General features: G+C 48.0%; 1 protein-coding gene across 1 annotated transcript in view; it reads right to left on the minus strand.

Annotated features, from left to right (window-relative positions):
* Nucleotides 1-1,897: 1,897 nt before the first annotated feature.
* The window catches only part of LOC309410742 (uncharacterized protein), a gene marked incomplete at its 5' end in the record, with an annotated part of 44,392 nt that continues 25,980 nt past the window's right edge, over nt 1,898-20,309 (minus strand). The window contains 13 exon segments of the mRNA XM_082007188.1: nt 1,898-3,826; nt 4,249-4,404; nt 5,178-7,712; nt 9,490-9,644; nt 11,388-11,508; nt 11,765-11,890; nt 12,322-12,639; nt 13,415-13,574; nt 14,834-15,135; nt 15,591-15,734; nt 16,592-16,761; nt 16,967-17,094; nt 19,392-19,585. Of these exon segments, the coding sequence (XP_081863314.1) occupies nt 3,605-3,826; nt 4,249-4,404; nt 5,178-7,712; nt 9,490-9,644; nt 11,388-11,508; nt 11,765-11,890; nt 12,322-12,639; nt 13,415-13,574; nt 14,834-15,135; nt 15,591-15,734; nt 16,592-16,761; nt 16,967-17,094; nt 19,392-19,585 (4,731 nt within the window). The 3' untranslated portion in view covers nt 1,898-3,604.

Below are 20,309 nucleotides of genomic sequence, written 5' to 3' on the forward strand. Positions count from 1 at the left end.
TCAGGAGTTGAAGCTGCTGATTCTGCCCTGAAAGGACAGGTCGTTCAAACCTCAGAATAGCCAAACAGGAAGCAGCTGTGCTCAAGACAAAGACAGAGTGTGACCTTTGTCTCAACTGTTCTTGAGATTTCTCAAGAACTTTTTAGAGTCTGATGTGTAAAACAGATCACTGAATTGCTTGATGGGAGAAGGAGCACTGTTGGCTAATGGAAAGGACTGTGCGTCTGCCCTCTACCTGGGAAGAGGACTTCTAGTAAGGTTTCACTGACCACTTCTTCAGGGTCAGTCCTCTAATTGATTGTCCTTTTAGTAAGTAAGTGGTTTGTATATTCACATCAGCTCTGGAAACAAGAGTTAAAGAATGCCTTTATTACAAAAACATAAAAGCAGTCTGCTGACCAAACAGGAAGTCAGCAGTGCCAGGAAAAAGAATGTAAAGAATTAGGATTAAAATGATCATTAAGATAATTGCAACAAAACCTCTCATTTGCACAACCAAGGGCAAGTCGTTAATAGTGTTTTTGTTCCCAGCAAAAACCAGGAAGGAAAGATAACATGTTAGAGAGTGCTGGGTGCTGTAACTCTGACAGTCTATCCCTCCACTGGGCGAGGAGGGGGCTTTTGTAGGCTTAAGACAGGTGGTTGAGAGGAAGGATTCCTGGCTCCTCTTAGTCCAGCCCATTTCTCCAGCCCGTCAAGGTCCTTCTGAATTGCAGCCCTACCCTTCAGTGTACCCTTCAGTTCTCTCTCCTTGCCAGTGTTTTTGTTCTCACTTACTCACATTTTGTCCCCAGAAATCATTTGCCTGAAATAATGCTTTATAGATTCTAATACTCATCATAAGGAGAGGTTTGACGGCGCCAGCAGAATCTGAGAGGAATATAGGTAAAAGGCAGGGAGTGCCCTCGCCCAGCGGAGTTGATCCCATTTCTCAGATCTATGAGCCTTGATTCTCTGTCTTTGGCTTGGCAGAAATCCTTCCATTACGACAGAGGTCCTGTTTAGACTAGGAAAAAAAAGACTGACGTTACATACAAGTTTGCTAACATTAGCTAAATTCAATTACTTTGCCAATGAGGAGAAAGCTAATGAGGAGCCACCAAAATCAGATTACCAGCAATTGCTCTCCAGTTTTTTTCACTTTTAAATACTGTGTGAGTGGGTAAACCTCATGAAGGTCTTTCTTCAGAGTTACTGTATGTCAGGTTTTATTAGTTACAACCACATTGGGATATTCCGAGTTATTTATTGACACAGTATGGTATATATGTCTGTTTTAACGCAGACATGTCTATAGACTAACACGAATCAGTGTTTTGAAACAGGTAGCCTATGAATCTCATGCTCTTAAGAGATGTAAGTGCACTGTCATCTCATCATTGGGTAACAGCTGCTGAAACAGATTCAAACCACATTTCACTTCTGTTTGGCATTCTAAATGTCCTGAGCGTTTTTCATAAAAAATCAAGCCCCTAACATCTCCGACTTTCTCAGAAAAAAGTGCGTTACCCAAACCTTATGTGACCCCAGAATTATTTCTTAATATCCTTATACCATGGTAATCTTTATGCCCTGAGGACCTCTGACCGTCTCCTGATGATGATCATCTTTTTTCTCTGCAAAGTAAGTGTTGGGCATTTTGCTTGTTTTAACACAAGTTCTCCTCCCTGTCTTTATGCAATATTCACGTGTCTGAAGGAACAAGAAACACTGGAAATGCTGAAAAACTAAAATTGTTTTCTTAAATAAAAAGCTTGCCCGCTTGTAAGAAAAAAGTTATTTTGTCCTTTTTAGTTTGTTTTGTTTCTGCTTGCATGAATGTTAAATCCCAGGGGGATTATTTCACTTCACTTACTATTGGTGTGGATGTTTTTCAATGCTCGTATGTAACCTTTGGTTTCATGTTCTTTTGATGTTGTTCTGTATTTATACACACGTACCCAACCTCGATGAAAGTTGTTCTGCACACTCATTAAATACAGTTTTGCATTCCTTTTGCTTTCTCTTAAGACCAGGCTCAGAAGGAAACATGATTTGGAAATGGAGGGAGGGTGTTTATCTGTCTTTAGATAACTGAAGAGCAAGGTCAGGCTCTGCTGCATTAATTCAATTTTTAGCCAGCCAGCCAGCCCTATTCACATTTCTAGCATACCTACCTGGAAGACTTGAGAACTGATAAAGTTTAACCCCTGTTGTATCTAGAAAAGATACGACTTCTCCTGTGCTTTCCCTTTTGGCTGGTTCATGAGTAAGGACATGCATACTTGACTGACATAAATATGCATTTTGCCCTGAGCGCCTGTGAAGATTCACCGCCTCAGGGAGACCGGGGTGCACCAGACCCATAAAAGTACACGGAAGCGCAGTCTGGCGACTGCTGCTGCTGCTGCCAGCACCACTGTCAGAGGATGCAGTAGGGTTCAGTAGCTGGAATGTACATTCTTACACCGATAAAAAGAGCTTAGGTCTCTGACTCGGTCCGATACTGGGATCACGATGTCCTGGTTTTGGCTGGGATTTTTCTTTCGTTTTTCTTCCTGACAGCTGGTATAGTGCTGTGCTTTGGATTTGGTATGAGAATAATGTTGATAACGCACTGACGTTTTTGGTTGTTGCTAAGTAGTTGTAGTGTTTCTACTCAGTCAAGAACTTTTCAGCTCCCCGGGCTCTGCCAGCAGGGAGGTGCACAAGGAGCTGGGAGGGGGCACAGCCAGGACAGCTGACCCAACCTGGCCAAAGGGATATTCCCCACCAGATAACGTCATGCCCAGCGTATAAACTGGAGTTGTCGGGGTGGGGGGGTGGGAATTGCTGCTCAGGGATGGGCTATGGATCACCGGGTAGTGAGCAATTGCTGCACCGCGCATCACCAGTTCTTGTATATTCCTTTATCACTAATGTTATTATTGTTATCCTTGTTGTTTCCTTTTCTTTTGCTGTCCTGTTAAACTGTGTTTGTCTCAACCCATGAGGTTTTTTTCCCCGAGTCTCTCTCCCATCCCACCTGGGCGGGGGGTGAGCGATCAACTGCGTGCTGCTTAATTGCTGGCTGGGGCTAAACCACAAGACACGATTAGCACGGCACAGCAGTATGAGACCAACAATTGCCTGAAGGCTACAAGTGCTGGCACTCCCTCAGGTCCCTGCAGATCTGATACGATGCAAGCTCCACTGTTAACGGAGTCAAGGGAAAATGGAAGCAGTCAACAAGATGAGTAAGACTCAAGGGGAACATCCATGGAATATTCTCTATTTTCAGGCAAGTTCCAGTTTTCTGACTTTCCTCCAACCCTGCCTGACCTTGAGGCGAGTCAGAGACTAGACCTAGGTGAATGATGTTGTTTGGCCAGGGCCAACAGATGTGTCTAACTGACAGTGACTGGGGTGGCCCCTTCCTGACAGCCAGACAAAACTCGGCCTGAAGCACAATGCAAAGCTGTGCCCATCAGGACAGCCACAGTGGTTTTTGGCGAGAGCTCTCCTACTCCTCACCTGGTTCTGTAGCTCAGATAATCGACTGCAGCGAGCAGGAGACTCCTCCTGTGAAGAAAATGCAAGCGTTTCTTTTTAGTCTCCAGTTTGGTCGGGGCACGGTTGAATATATTCAACTTCCGTTATTAGGTCTGTACTGGGGGGCTGCTGCCACTGGGAGTTGCCATTGTTCCTCCTTGTGGCCACAGCCTCCTCCCACCAAGTCAGATTCTGTCCTCACCTCCCTAGAAGCAGGCATCTTGTGCTGGTCAGACTCCGAGAGAGAAAATCCACGGGCATCTGGCAGCGACCGACCACCATAAACTCTCTTCAGTCTCCTCCGTTCACATTCCACCTGCACGTTGCAGAGGAGAAAGGGTCACAGAAACCTGCCACCGAACAAGGAGCAAAAGGACCTCTGGACATCACGCCATGGCAAGGAGATGTCTGCTCAGAGACTGTTCATTGCACCAGAGAACGTTACGGGCAGAAGGCGCTCGATGTAGACTGTGCAAAGAGAAAGAGCAAGAGGAAACAGTTCCTGACACACACGAGAGTCAAATGGGTGTGTGGGCGAGAAGGGTGGTACCGGAGTGAATGTGCATTTGTGAGGGCAATGGGGTGCCAGAAGAGAGGGAAAGTACAAAAGTGTGTGTCCACAGGGGGAAGTGGGAGAGGGAAGGAAACAAGCAGAGGACTCCAAAGCGCTGCCTGTGGAAATGTGTTGTGCTCCAGAGGACCGCGAGGCTTTGCAGAGGCGGCGAAAGCCTATTTTACCTGCTCAAGAGTCCTCCTGAGCTCAGCATTGAACTGCTGCAGCTCTGTCTTCTCATGTGCCAGCCTCGCAACTGCTCGCTGCAGACATTCCAGCCGCTGCAACAGGAGTCCCTTCTCCGAGAGCCACGGTAGCTGCTCCCCTTCTGCAACAGCCTGCTGGGTGTCCAGAGAGGAGATTATGGGAGCTGGTGCCACATAAAGGTTAGGAGGGCCAGGATCAACACGCCAGGGAGAGTGAGCGGACTCGGGAATGGACAGTGCCAAGTCCCTTCTTCTCCTCCTGGTCCACAGGCCAAAACAACACACGTTCTTCCTCGGGGCCCTCCTCCACATCAACTTGGAGAAATGCGCACAAATTTGCCTTCGTGCTTTTTGGACTGTGGCACACGGACATCCTGAGTGTGCAGTGAAGCTTTTACCCTGATCAGGCAACGCTACGAATTCCATTCTATTTAATACAGTGGAAAAGCTGCACCTCAGAAATCTGCACCTCTGAAAGCATCCTCTAAGCACCGGCAGTGTAGCTGCTGTTCAGACATCGCTATAAAATTCTACCAAGTTTAGCGCATTAGTTTGGTCCGCTGTGCCCTTTCCTTTCCATGCCCAATCCTAACCATGACACGCCGGCTAAACTTGCCTAGACAGGAGATGGGAATTACCCACCCCCAACCTTTGGACTTGACTGAGTTTTCACAGCAAGCTCTGTAGTTCTTTGAGTACTTCTGGACTCAACAGAACACATTCGAGCATGTGAACGGTCTCTGGCCGCAGCTACACAGACAGGCAAGCCTGCTGGCTGCAATCCTGGTTTCTTTGGCCAAGCAGGTCATATCTTTATGGGAAACATATATTCCCATGTTTTTATGGGAAACATCTTTAGAATCCCTTCTAGACATTTTAGGTGACTGATGATCAATCACAGTGCCTACCTGAAGATGAAACCGGTCCTTGTCCCTCTCCGAAACCATACTCTGCAGGATGGCTACTTCTTGCCTCAGAGTCCCATTGGCCATTTCACTCTTGGTGAGGGCAAGAGTCAGTGCTTGTGCCTTCTCTTTCCATTCGATTTCTCCGCTTTCAGTCTGCTTCAAAATAGCAACCACACGCTCCAATTCTTCCCCCTTTGCTCTCCTCTCATCTTCCAGTTGTCGGCTTAGCTCCTTCTGCCTTTTCAGGAGATGGTCTCTCTCCTGGAGAACTTTCCTCTTCTCGGCTTCCTCTTCCTCCCATTTCTGGAGTTTCTGGATTTGTTTCTGTAGGGTCTCCCCTTCACCGTTCCATCGCAAAGCTGATGCCAGTTTTTTCACGAGTTCACTCTGCCTCCTAAGCTCTCGTTCTCTCCCTGTCAGAGTCTTCTCTAAATACCTGACTCTGTCTCTCTGGCGCTTGATCTCTTCATCCTTCTTTGTCAGAGTCTGCTGAACGTGCTGGAGGTCTTCCCGAAGACCTCTTATTTCCTCTTCTAACTCTTGTAGCTCACCTTGAGCCTTGGTCTCTCCTTCCCTCTCAGGCAAGCCTTCTTCCAGGAGCTTCTCTTGCTCTCCGTGCTGTCTAAGCTCTTCGTTCTTCTTGGTTCGCCTAAGCTGGAGATTCTGCAAGGCCTCCAGGTCTTCTTCTTGGAGCTCCAGTTTTTGCAGAAGAGTTGCATTGTCTTCATCTCTCTTCCTCACCACTTCCTCAAGCAGATTCACTTGCTTCTGGCAGGATGCTAGTGCTTCTTTCACGCTTTCTTCATGAAGCTGCAACATGTTCATTTGCTCTGTCTGCCTGAGGAACTCCAAATGGTTCTTCTTCACTATTTGGCTCATTTTGTCTAGATCCTGCTCTAGACTCTTGGCCTGCTTGCCTTCCAACTCCTTCTGCTCCTGAAGGGCCCGGACATGCTCTTGCAAAGACACTATCTCTTGATCTCTAGCTTCTAGAAACGATTCAGCATGTTCTAGTTTGTGCAGGATGGCTTTAGTCTGCAGCACTGCCTCCTCCTTTTGCTGTTGAAGCCTAGAGATAGTCTCCTCCAGAACCTCTATCTTTTTTTCGCTGTCTTTCAGAGTCAGTTTTGGTGCTTGAAGATGTGTTTGAGATGTGTTTTGCTCAGCTGCATGCTCTTCCTCCTTTTCCTTGCGTGCCTCACATTGCTTTCTAAGGCATAAGATTTCTTGTCCTTGCTCCTGTAGTGCCACTTGAAGATGCTGCAGAATTTCCTTCTGCTGTTCAGAGTCTTGTTCTTGTTTTTGGAAGGCCTCAATCACTTCCCTCTGAGACTCAATCATTAAATCCTTGTCTTGCAGTATTGCCTTAGTGTATTCTAAGTCTCTGTGTAAGATATTAATCTGTTCTTCTGTTTTTTCCTCATAGCTCCTTGTTTGCTGCTTGTGCATGTCTAGGAGTCTGTCCTTTTCTTTTAAGGTTGCTGAGGTCTGCTCCAGTTGGTCACGGACAGTCCTTAACTGCATTCCCATGACTTCTTCAGCTTCCTGGATTTGCTTTTGTTGTGACTCAAGCTCTCGCTCTTTTTCAGATAAAGAAAGTGTCATCTTCTCTACTTTACCACGAAGCTCTTGCAGGTGTCCCTCTTGCTGTTCCTTGTACCGCTGCAAGAGACTTAACTGATCCCTTTGAGAATCACACTCACTCTCTCTGTCCTTCAGAAGTGCCTTCAGGTGTTCAAGGCTTGCGTGCAGAGATTTTACCTGTTCTCTCTCCTTTTCCAGTTCCTGCATCTGCTGAGTCAGAGACATAAGCTCTAAGTTTTTCTCCTTCAAGTTTCCTTTCATATGATCAAGATCCGCAAGCAGATTTCTCACTTGTGATGTACCGCGTTGCTCTAGAATCATTATTTTCCCCTCCTGGGATCTGATCTCCTGGTCTCTCCCCTCCAGCTCTTTGCTCATCTTGCTGACAGCAGCCCTCTGCAATTCCAGCTGCTTCTCCAGCTCCTGTATCTTTTCTTGCTGGGATCTGATCTTCCGGTCTCTCTCCTCCAGCTCTTGGCTCATCTTGCTGACAGCAGTCCTTTGTTTTTCATGCTGCTTCTCCAGCTCCTGTATGTGTTCTTGCTGGGATTCTGTCTTCTCTTTTTCCTCTGCTATGTCCTTAATAACCTGATCAAGAGCAGTTTTATGCATTGCTTTCTGCTTTTCCAGCATTCTCATCTGTTCCTGGTATAACTTCAATTCTCCCTCCCTCTCTGACAGGAGGGCAGTCATGTGAGTGAGAGTATCCTGCAAAGCTTTCACCTCTGCTGCGTCTTTCTGTAGCATCTGGATTTTCTCCCACCGCATTCTCAGGTCCTCATTTTCAATTTTTAACATAGACAATGTAGTTTGGAGTTCATGTTCCCGGGAGTGATTCATATCATCTCTTGCTGTATTTGCTTGGGTTTCAGAGCCTGTGACTGATTCCTGAGGAAGTTTTATCTTCCATACCAGTTTTTCTCCAACTGCTTGAAGCCTCTCCCGTTCATGCTGCAAAACAGGGAGGAAAATATCTATTTTCATATATATATACAGAAAAATATATATAGGTCTAAAATATATCTAGACGTTTGTTTTTCCTACAAGAGTTGAACTCCAGCTCCAGTGGCAGTCAAGCACTGAAGTTTGAGCTTTTACTAGAAATTAGCAGCTATTCAGTTGGTTTCCCTGCTCGATGTAAATGTTCTGCTGTCTCTCAACGAAGATTTGGGAAGTGCACTGTGTTTACCAAACTCTGTCCACAGCTGATTTTTGGAGTCATTGTGAAATGGAGAAGTGGGAAAATATTGGTCATGTAAGAACAGCTGCACTGGCTCAAATGTCTGAGCTACTCTCCTGCCTATAAGCGCATACACTGGGAAGAAAGCCTCAGGGTGGGGTAGACTGACATGATACCTCCCCAAGCCCAGCACTGTTCCAGCTTGTGAGAACTTTCGCAGCCTCCTCCTGAGGCCATGCAGACCTGCTGTATTTGCAGCACCCTTTGCCAAGGCGTTCAACAGGCCTGCTCTGCTGTAAGTACACCACCTCCTGTCCTCTGCCTGCAGCAGAGGCTCTCACTACCTTCATCAGGTGGCTCTTGTTCATCTCCCGGAGAAGAGAGTGAACGACCGCTGCCCCCTCTCTCCCTGCCTCTCAGGACGGTGGAGCCCTTTCCTGCACCACTCTTTAGGTTGCGTCTTGCCCAGCTTCTTCAGCCAGCCCCATCTTTCTTTTTGCCCCTCTCGGAAGCTCTTCTGGCTCTAGTGTGTTCTTCTGGGCAGGAGCTGCCAGAACTGCAGCCAGGATTTGAAGTCCAGACTAAGCATCATTTAGGCAGTGGCATGATGAAGTTCTCTCTATTAGGATGGGAAGAGAGAATACCTCATTCACCTTTTTTTTTGGTTTTGGACTTCTACTGTGCAGAATTTTCATGGTACCATCCTCTAGAATCCCACTGTCCTCTCTTGAAAGATTAATGGTCAGATTACAGTCTATCACTCTGCGTTTCTGTGGCTGAAATCAGGACTAGTTTTCCCCTTGCAGACATGCATATTTAGCTGGATCAGCACTTTCATTTCCCAAATGCCTCTGTTTTCTCCCCGCTGTCTGTGCTCAGACGGGCAATGTTGAACAACTTTCTGTTATTATCCAGCTTTGTCTTCTCCCCCTGTTTTCCTGATCCAGACATTGAGAAATCTACATATGGATTTGGACACCAATAATTGCCAAACCATGCAAGGTAAGTAAGTAAGCAAGGTAAGCAACAAGTTTGGAAATTACTTTGACTTAAGCTTCAAGCGTAGAAATCTTCAGAACTGAGGAAAATAAACACCCCAAATCATAACTGAGTTTTCTATGACTATGGCATCTTTTCCTACTTATTCACAAGAACGCAACTGGAAATGTTAAACCAGAAAAAACACCACTGGTCTAAGCAGTATTCTTCTGCTCTTGTAGTGGTCTGTGGTCTCTCCACATAGTCTGTGACATTGGTCATCCTAGCAATCTCTCCTTTCTGGACTGTCTTCTCTTACCCAAGGCGATGACCCTGCTAATGCAGCTACACGGCCTGGCAGGAAAGCAAAAGCCTGGGAAACAAGGAAGGAGGAGTGGAAGGAAGGGGAAAATGAGGGAAACTACTCTGCATCTTCTCACATCTGGACTGAACCTGTACACCACCACCCAAAATCAGCTCTCCAACGGAAAAAGTTGCTCCTCAGAATTAGTAACAGAAGGCAAAAAAAAAGTGTAAGGAATGGCGCTTCACGGCATCTGCCAGCCTCACCAGGACATCCTTCCTTTGCTTCTCGGTGCTCTCCAGTTTCCTTGCCAAAGATGCCACCTCTTGATGCAGAGTCACAGCCTCCTCCTTTAGAGCAGTGGCCTCTTCCTGCAAGGCAGCTTGTAGAGAGTTCTTCTTGCGTTCTGCCATCTGTGTCTCTGCAGCAGCAAAGGGGAAGGAGAAGGAGAAGGTGAAAAGCGAAGCAAAACCAAACCCTGATTTGCACCCTATCGAGAAAACATCATTTTTTCTCTGCCTGTCTGTGTTTTCCAGGACTAAGCCCACACGGGCTTTCAAAGTAGACATGAGTACAGGAAACTTCCAGGCAGAGAAAAAAAAGAAGAATGGAATGTGGCAAGGTTCAGAAGAATATGAAAATGTGTTTGCTCTTCTGCTTGTTGAAAGGCCGGGGCTAAGGGCATGGCAGCACATCACCCACAGTGTCAGAAGCAGGTTGAACCAACGTCCACGAAGCAAGGACACAGACAGCAGGTGAGAGCCAGATCTAGTGCGCGAAAGGAAAAGGAAGCAGCAGCAAAAGCAAAGACTGACTATAACACAGCTAATTGACCAGGAAGACTTAAGAGACGTTAGAGAAAAGAACAGATGTCAGTGTTGTGCTTGAAGATGCACTTTGCTACTTGTCCAAAAGGACGCTGGGCAGTACGTTGTGCATGGGCAGAAAAAAGAAGAAAGGAAGTATCCCAGTGATACTAGGACAACAGCAAGGCCAGAACAACTGAGCATCACACCAGGACCGAGACCTGAAGCAAGGAGGACTACAGATAGACAGGAGCTAAAACTAAGCCAATAGACCAAACTGATAGACAGGAACTAAAGAGGAAAAGAACTGAGGCGTGGGCCAAGCAGGATCCATCCAATGGCAGAATTTAAAGTACAGAAGCTCTTATCATATGTAACACATGTGGTAAAACTACGGCTGTTCCAGAAAAAGGGATGATCTAAGGTCTGAGACAATCTCTCCTGTAAAGAGTCTGAAAAATGACCAGCAGTGCCATCTCAGAGCGGGAACATGAAGAAATGCTGAGCACGTAAAGGCAGGACATGAGCAGGCGACAGCCTGTGGCAGAGGCAATGAGCAATGCCCACCCTTCCCTGTTCCTGCAGTCTGAGACACGGAAAACAAGGCGATGAGATGAAAAAGCTTTTCTGATGGGGAGAGTGGGAAAACAATGACAGAGGAAGGAGCAGGGATGCCTGTCCAGCTATGATGTAGAGAGGCCAATAGCCCTGGAGGCTCTGGGATGGCCTGCAGATTAGAGGAAGAGGTGACTAGCTACATGTGAAAAACAGTTTATAGATAAACCCAACGTGAACACGTTAGCAAAGGCATAAGTAAGAAGTGGCTAGGGAAGTCAGAACCTGTGTTTGCTATGGCTCTAAGCTCAGACACCAAATCAGTATCAGCAAGAAAACAGGTAAGAAGGATGCAGAAGCACGAGGCACCGGGGAACGAGGAAAAGCAGCAGAAGAAAGGATGCAATAACACAGGAACTTAACACTGAACTAACGCTCGGTGAATCTGCCACGTAAGAGGAAAAGGAAGTCACTAAAGACAAGCCTTTTTGCAGGTTGGTGCTGTTACAGAGCATATGGAGACGGATGCTGTGAGGCATCAAGCTACCCCTACCTAGCAGTGACCCGTGACCCGAAGGCACCACCTCTGCACATGTGTCACCGGTAGCACAGCGAGATGCACTGCCAGCCACTGGATCCTTCTCTCTCAAAAGCTTCCACTAGTAGTTCTACCGAGAAGTCTCTTGCTTGTTGTTTTACTCCCTTTCCCATCTCTGGGCACTGCACTTTCCCTCCGCCTGGTATCAGAGAACCCCGCTGGTGAGACAGGACGGGGTCAGTGGGTTGGAAAGGAGAAGCTGTACCTTCCTGGCTTTGAGCCAACTGTTTCTGCAGCTCTTGATTGTGGGCGCTGAAATGGTCCCTCTCAGCTTGCCTCTTGCTCAGCTCCAGCTCCAAGTCCTCTATCTTCTTCCTCGCATCATTCTGGAAGAGGAGAGAAGAGAAGCATCACCTCACTGCTGGCAGGAGACAAAGAGGTGCAAACGCTAAGGCAGAAGTAGCCAAGGCAGGAGGGGGTGTTGGACAGTAATGGTAGCTGTTATCATCATTCTCCTTGCTCCCCACGGCAGCAAGCCAACCTGCCCTACAAGAATTTACCCCCATTCTGGCTTGGGCACTCTGCTCGTCGGTTCTGTCCCGCCGAGGGACAGGATCTCTGGCTGCACCAGACATACGTTACCAGATCTTGCTGAGTCTGCTTCAGGTGCTGACGCAGGTCTTGTAGGGCTGCTGCCACTCTGTCCACTGTCAGCTCTGCAGGGGGGTCCCTGGCCTGAGAAACAGTTTGGCCCCACACATGTCCCTGTTCTGAAGAAAGAAGCCATTCTGTTTCAAGCTTTAACTGAAGGGCCTCCAACCAACAAGGCCACCTTTCTACACAGGAGAAGGTGGCGGTGCCTTTGACGTCGTCCGAGAGCTCACATTACAGCAAGACGTGTGTCACAGGCTAGCGTTATTTGGATGACCGCTAAAGCCAGCGCTGCCCCAAGGAAGAAGGCACGTGCCCTCTGACTTGGCATGACTTGGGCCCTCTTTCATTTTCATGCTGGTCATTTCTCCATGTACAAACATGGACTTGCCTCTCTGCAGCGATGACAGGCTTTCAAGACTTCCCGAGGCTTGAGGCAGCCGAAGTGGAAAGGATGAGGCTACCACATCGGGATTACAGCGAACCACCCCTCCCTCCATCTGCTCTCCTGTACGTGCTCTATGGACTTGCTCAGCCAGTCTGCCACACTTGCCTGAGCTCCAAGCGACCAAGTCTCTGCTGTCACAGATCGTGTGGTGGAGAACCAAGTGCAGTTGCTCCAGCTGGGATCGCGCTTCACAGCGGGCGCTGTCAGCCTGCTGACGCTCCGCGGCCAATGCCTCTGCTCTGTTCTCTGTGCTACGAAGCCTCAAGTGCAGTTCAGACGTCTCAGCCTCCAGCGTGCGCAGAGTCTCCCTCAGGCAACGTTCGCCGGCTCGGGACTCCTCCAGATCCTGCAGCAGCTGCTTCTCTTGAGCTGCCAGGTCAGCCTCCTTCTCCAGCACTACCGCCTGCAGTGACTGTATCTAGAACACAGACGCACAGAGCCTCAGGGACACCGCTGCTCCTGAGGCAGCGGAGCGGGAACTAGAGGAAGCAATGAAGGAGAAATCACCTCAAGCAAATCAACCACTGGAAACAGAAGGCACAAAGCCAAGGATTCAAACTGAGCAAAATAAGCTAGAAACAGGTATCCAGAGGCTGAGGGGCCCGAAGGCGGTTTCCCCATCCCCAAAGGAACGATCAAACTGTCAGGCTTTCGTGCTTTCCAACCTCAGAAACGAAGCTCTGTGGGCGGGGTGAGTGTGAGAGCGGGTGGCTGGCAGGTGAGGTGGCAGATCAAGCATCCCCACATGGAGAGAGGGGCTGCCAGGGATGCTCAGGAGTAGAAGTGAAAGGGAGACAATCAGCATCCTTCATGGGGCATCTCCAAAATGCCCGAGGAACCGGCTGAGATGGAAGTGACTTCCACAGACTGCCATAACCACTTCTGTTTCACCAGACTGCTCAGTGCCCGTCGAAGGCAGAAACGCCATCTGGGGACGACGTTTGTAACAGAGGTACTGAGAAGCTCCAAAGGAGCCTTCCGTTTCTCCTCAGAGATTTAATGCCGTGAACCATGAGAGAATAGGGGAAAGCACAGGCAGAACATCGCAGATCCAGCCTTGACCTCCATGTGCAAAGTCCCTGGGCAGAGTACAGCAGGTGTGTACGTTGTTGGGAGGGGAAACAAGCTGGGGCCTACAACCTGAAGGTGGGATTCTATGTCCCTGGAGAAGAAGATGCTAGTGCCTAGCTCACCTGGTTGTTGAGCTCTTGTATTTCCCTTCTGTGGTCTGAATGCAGCTTCTGGGCCTGGTGAACAGCAGAAAGAAGCTGAGACACCTCGTTTTGCTGGGCAAGGTTGTTTTCTTCCAGGGTTCTGAGGCTCAGTTCCTTCTCTTCCAGAGACAAGGTCAGCCTGCCAGACAAAGCATGCAACTCATTACTACGTGGCATAACGTTTAATAAACTCTTAGGACTTCCACCACCAAGGGGAAAAGTGCTTTGTCTGCTGAGGTTTGTCTAAACATCCGGGCTGCTGCTTCAGTCCTAAGCCAGGTTGGCAGCCACACCCAAGCATGTGCCCACTACGCTTGCTTCCACAGAAGAAAGGGGAATTACTGCCTACATACCCGATCTTTCTGGAGATGGGAATGTGAATAGAAACACAACCAAGTCCTGAAATGAAGACATCAGGGAAGAGGAAAGTTTTTCTTCTGACTAATGAGATGCCAAGGGAGACGTTTTGTCAATAATGCAGAGACATTTTCTCCCCCTAGCTTGTATGTCCTGATAGGAAGAGCAGCAACTGACAGCAAGGTGATCTTTGGGGAGTTTTGCCAGCACCCATATCACTTTCAGCTAGAGAAATGACGGCTGACACCAGCCGTGGTAATGGAGGCTTGGAGGAAATGCTCAGATCCGTCTAGAAGACGCAGGATCCCTCGCAGGGGAAGCAAGACTGCACTGCCTTTTATTTCTCTTCTTCAGGGAAGACATGTGCTGAAGACTGGCAGGACTTTACCAGGGGAAGTAGCCTGCCTACCCTTTCTCTTCTTTCGTGCACTCCTTGGACAGTCAGTCCTATCTGCAGCTGCTGAGGCTGGCAGGGACCCTGCTCGAGCCTCTCCAGACACCTGTGGGGATTTTCTGAGGAGCGAGGAAACAGATGGCAATCAGAAACATTCTTCTTTCTTGGGTGTCTCAGAGGGGAATCTGGCTTAGTTCAAAACCATGGTTTTAAGATGGCTTCTCCCAACCAGAGGTATCGGGCTGGAAGACCGATACAGATCCCAAATGCTTCAAGTTTACTGGACCCGAGGAGGAGCTGATGGATCAATCCAGCTCACTGTACTGCAGCTCCACCTGCCTCCTTCGGTGCATTTCAGGTTTGAACCCCCTGAAAGTCTCGTTTATCAGTATTAATGTGCCGACCTAACAAAAGAACACCGCCTTTGAAGGAAAGGACTACTCCAAAAGCCACCGTCTTCAGAAAAACAGTAACTGAAGGATTAGAAGAAAATGAAACACAGCATCAAGAGAATGAAACATCTCTGCATGGGTAGTTCAGAAGTCTGCTTTTTAGGAAATGCTGCCAGAGCCGCTTGTATATGCAAAGATCTGGAAATGGCATCAAGCCATCAAACAGAAGGGAGAGTCTCACTGGCTTTTGTTTACCTGGCTTTTTCACTCTCAAGGACCTTCAGCAAAGCCTGAAATTCTCTGTTGCAGTGCTCCGCTTCTTCCCATCGACTCCTTTCCTCCTGCAAGGACTGCAGACACGCTTGCAGCTCCTCATTCTGATGTTCTGCCTCCTCCCATTGACTCCTCTTCTCCTCCAGGATCTTCTGGAGGTGCACAACCTCCAGCACCTTCTGCCTTGACAGTTCCTGTGCCTCACTCAGATCTTGCTGAGCTTTGCGGCCAATCACTTGCTGGGACTCTTTGGAGGCTGCTAACTGAGACGTCAACTCTTCCACCTCAAGCAAAACAGAACAAAGCAGTCAAAGACTACAGCTTGTCACTGCCAGACATATCACACACTGTGAGGAAAGGGACAGAACAACTTTAAATTTCACCCTGTCACGACAGTACTAGATTCACAGTGGATACAGCCGACTTGTTGAAAAATCCACGTGGGTCACCACGTTCATCTGAAAAACCACCTCACGAAACATGGCTAGCAGTAACTGGCCAGCAGAAATCCATTCTGATGATCGCTGGCAAACAGGCAGAGGGACTAACCCATCTGTCCAGGGCAGCAGCTGCAATTCAGCTGACCAGTAAGTCTCCTTCAGACCAGCTGAGATGGAGACCACAGTAAGGTGGCAGTCGGAGGAACTACCCCATCAGCCTGCTGCTCTGCAATGGAAAGGCAAGAAGGGGAGAGACCACCTGTTTGATGACTGGAGTCATCTATTGCTGTTCCAGTCACCTGGTTTCGTAGAGCATCCCTCTCCTGCAGAACAGTGTTAATTTCCTCTTTGGTGGTTTGGATTTCCTCATTGTGCCTCTTCTCCACTGCCTTGATCTCTCTCCGAGTTTTGTCCAGCTCTGCTTGCAGCTTTTCTGTGATGTTCTGTAAACACAAATGGAGAGCAAGTTACTGGGACGTGCCATCAGGGTCACCTCTCTCCTCTTCCTGTCTCAGAATCACATTCACTCAGCCACTTCTTTCTGCTTTTCTGCCCCGCTCTGCTTCTGCTTGCCTGAGGAGTGGAGGAAAAGGCTTCAAGATGAACTCCCAGACAAGCTCCGCAAAAAAAAAGCAAAGCTTCATCCCTCCCACAAACCCCCACCTCAACAGTGCACAGCAGTGGCTCTCTGCCATCCATAAATCATGTCCCATCAAGGAACTTAAAGGGAGGCTCAGCACAGAGAAGAACCATAGAATCATTTAGGTTGGAAAACACCTTTAAGACCATTGAGTCCAACCACAAAGAAAAGGGGATGTCTCCTTCCCCTCTTTGATGGCTGCCTGTTTCCTAGCACCTCTCTTCTCATGATTTCTCTCTATTCTCAGAGTCTCTATTTTCAAAGCTCACCTGCCTTTTCATCAATGACAAGGTGCAGGTGGACTGCAGGGTGAGAAAGAGACCAGTACCCTGATGCCCTAGTCACAACACAGGCCACGAACTGAAGTACCAGGAACCAGGGGCCTGTTCCGTAAGCTGCCACGCTTTGGGTGGAGACCACCCAATCTTCTGTTGAACTCGTCTTACGCCCACACAGAACCTGTGGCTGCATATACTCTCCCACCATAGCCCCGTGGGTCTTCACGGGCCTTCAAGTGCGAGCCATTGGCTCTGCTGCCTGGCCTAGCAACGTGTGGCCTGTGACAGATGATTGCTGCCCTTTCACATGCTCAGGCTCTTCTTCTCCTGAAGCCAGCCCACAAGGCTTGCGTCAAGAATTCAGAAGCATATTGTTTCCTACCAGGTCTTGCAGGAGCTTGTTTATTTCCGCTTCATGATCAGCCTCCCGAAGCTGGAGGGTACTGTCACACTGCTGTTCTGTCCGCAAGAGCTGCTGCACCATGTTTTCCCGTTCCTGCTTCATGAGAGATCGCTCTGCTTCCAGCTCATATCGAAGGCACTGCACTTCCCCTGCAAACACGGCAAACAGCAAGATTCAGAGTCTACACAAGCAGCGCTTCTGACTTTACTGACCTTACGCCATTTGAATTTCGGTCTAGGAGGGATCTGCCTCCAGCTCCTTCACTCCTCAGAAGCACTGCGGACACAGAGCCATTTTTATACCACCTTCCCTAGGGCAGGGCACCACCAGAAACAAGGCACATGAGGCTCTCACCTTGTATCACCTCCTTGGCTTGCTTGACTGCGTGAAGTTGGATTTCAAGCTGACTCCTGCTGATCTCCAGCTGAAATAAGTGCTGCTGAGCCTCAAACAGGCTGGATACCAGGGTCTCCTTCACAGACCTGCAAGTTGTGAATACGGAGAGAAAGGAGCTTCTTGCTCCTGACATCCACGCAGACTTATTCCAGTAGGAAGTCGTTCAAGGTCCCTACACCTGAGGATGGAAAATGGCTTGCATGGAAACGTGTATACAGACATCACATTTCTACCGTTGCAAGAGCAATGCAGGCCCCTCCGAGGGAATGCCCGGGCTTTCCTTACGACCTAGCGTAACGCAAAAAAGCCCAGCCGAGTTTGATCTCAGTAGACAAATCTTAAATTGCTGTTGTCCGATCTAGGACACGCGGGTAGCTGTGCCCACAACGTCTGTGCCGGCAAGCAAAAGCCCAGCCTCTGCTCGCAGCCCTTAATCTCATCAGCACTTCCAGGTTGCTCTGCAGCAGCACAGAAAACAGAAGAGTATTACCCTGTCTGACTCGTGACTTTTTAGTGCTGTTCATAGCATAGGTATAGGTAGGTAGTTTTCCAGACTCCCTATATTTAAAAGGGGCCAAAGAAATACATCAGGTGATATAGTAAAATCTCATGCTGGTAGCAGCATTTGTAAGAAATCAGAACTAGATTTTATCTGAACAAGAACGATCTGAAAGGAGAGACAGGTATCCTTCCGTTTAAACGCTGGGAAGGTCAAGAGAAAAACTTGCTACCTTTATTTCCACGTTGCTAACTAAGTAGGCAGTAGCCCAAATGACTTGTCACTCCTTAGACAGGAAGCTGTAGTACTGCAGAGGCAAACTGTTACTCCAGAGACTTCAACCAGCTGGTGCATAGATACACAGGATTCTGGAACCAGGAGCTGCAGTTACCTCCCTGACCTCACACAGCGCCCTGCGTGCCAGCGTCCTCCAATACACAGCACCGCCTCACTAGTACAGGGATGCCATCAGGGTAACGTCCTTCAGGGCAACGGGGCACCCGAGTGGTACAACAGTAAAACCCTCAACGGGAGGATTTCACTGCTTTGATGGACAACGGAGGATCGATCTCCAAGAAGGAGAACAAGCACAGATTTCTGATTACGCCGATCTCGGGCAGTCCAGAGTAAATGTGCCCCATTTCATGGATAAATAGAACTCAGGCTCTAAAACAGAAAAGATGGGACTCCAAAACTGTGACAACAAAAGGCTCTTGAGAACAGCATCTGGCAAGAACAGTTGCTGATTTTTCATTATCTATTGCCAAAGGTTCTTCATAACTAACTGATCTCTTTTTAAAAATAGCATTTATCTCTTTGGCGGAAAAAAAAAAAAAAAGGAGCTGAACATTTAATAATTTAATAACAGCCCAATAATTGACCAAACATAATTCAGTTGGATCAAATAAGAGAAGCTGGAGCTCCAAAGAAGCAGCAGCTCTCAAGAAACACACTGAGTCAAAATGGCGTTTATCAGCCTTGCTAACAACATACTCTGGAGTGGTAAAGTGTAGAAGTCAAGAAGTACGACAATCAATCTCAAATACCAAATGTACAGATCTGCAAGTTCAGGAGTCTTCTAAAAAACACCTAAGAGGAGGACAAACATCTCAAGTCTTTTTCTCTTTTTCTTTGTGGAAGGGAAAAGCAGAACTTGTCACATGTGATCTCAGAAACCCGATACAGCAGAAGCACAGAAGCTTGTTCCTTCCCTGCATAACTTCTCCGCAATGTCTGTCTCTGAACAGCAGGTGGTAAGGAGCCCAGGACCCAGGCATCAGTGATGGGCAACAATCCCCAAAGACTGGTGAGAATTCAAAAGAGGTTTCTCTGCTGCTGCTGTAACCAGCTCTAGGTCCTGCACCATACTTGACAGGAGTTAGCTTAGAAACAGAAGGCCCTCAAGATTTTCAGCCTCTAGCTTCACCCTAAATGGCAGTGTCCTCCTCACAATGTCCGTACGCAACAGCCTTGAATTCTGAAGATCCCATGCCAAACTACTTATTAAGGGAAGATCTATGTTCAAAGGCACAGAACAAGAAACCAAAACTAGAGAGAAACTTCAGGTTTCAGTAAATGTCTGCATGGTTTAATTGCTACTCAACGCAGAGCCAAGTTGGCTTGCTTTGGACTTCACACCTGTGTGAAGTGCAAGGGGGCAGAAACATGAGCCCAAGGCTCAGGGGAGCTTTAGCTGTCAGAAAATAACACTCAAATCATGGTAGACGCTTTTTTCTTTTGGCTCGAGAGTCTTCCATTTTCTGTGCATGGAAGGTGAAAACATCTGAAAAGCACGCAAGATGCAATAAATCCTCGTGTAATGATTACCTTTATAATTACAGACATTAAATAACGTCCTGCCTAGGCTCTCCTCCCTGCCTTTACCTGGTTTCCGCCAACTGCTCTGAAAGGCCTTGGTTGTCCCGCTCCATGGCTGCCAGTCGCACCTCTAGGGCGGCCTTCTCATGCACCAGCAATTCCTTCTCTTTGGATGCCTCGGCCAGCGCGTGCCCTTGGCGACAGGACTCCTGGCGCAACTGCTCCAGACCACTGCTTGCCAACTCTTGCTGATGGTAAACCTGAAAGCGGGACAAAATACAGTTAGAGCCCTTTCTCTGGAGTTCTGTGCAGAGCCAGCCAGTGCCACTGGTGAACCAGCTACCGCAGAAAGAGCTCCTGTACCGTGGGCTGAAAGCTTAACAGCATCTGCTGTATACCGCGCTCATACCCTGGGCTGCCAAAAGGCACTGGCACCGTTAACTTGGAAGAGATGCGTAAGGCCCTGCTGGCGTGCCGGGGACCACACAGCTCCTTCACGACAAACGTACGTATCCCACACTACGTGTTTTCATGCACAAATTCTGCATTTTCCAGAACTGCCACCTTGCAAACTGACATTCTACCAGGATCTATTGTAGTGCTGGAAATTTTCAGGAAGGTTTGAGCAAAAGCATCTTTGCTCATGGGAGAAAGTGAAAATACACATGGTTTCACCTTCTAGAAAAAGAAAATACTCAAAGTGTCACCTACTTTGGTGTCTAAAGTCTGGCTGATGTGGCCAAAGAGATGGTAGACTCTGTTGGCACAGTAGCTCACGTCAAGAACACTGTTTACTTGTCTTACACAAACAAGTTGTCTAATATACCTTGCTGGTATTCCAGCTTGAAGATTAACCACAATTTTTGGGCTTTTTTCTTCAGTCTAACACCGCTGCTGGGTATTTGCCAAACATACCACATACTCCAAAACTAAGGCTATCTAACAGAGAACAGACCGTCAGAAACAAACAATTCTCTCAAAGCT

This window comes from Phaethon aethereus, assembly GCF_964289735.1.
Source record: "Phaethon aethereus genome assembly, chromosome: 16".
NCBI lineage: Eukaryota > Metazoa > Chordata > Aves > Phaethontiformes > Phaethontidae > Phaethon > Phaethon aethereus.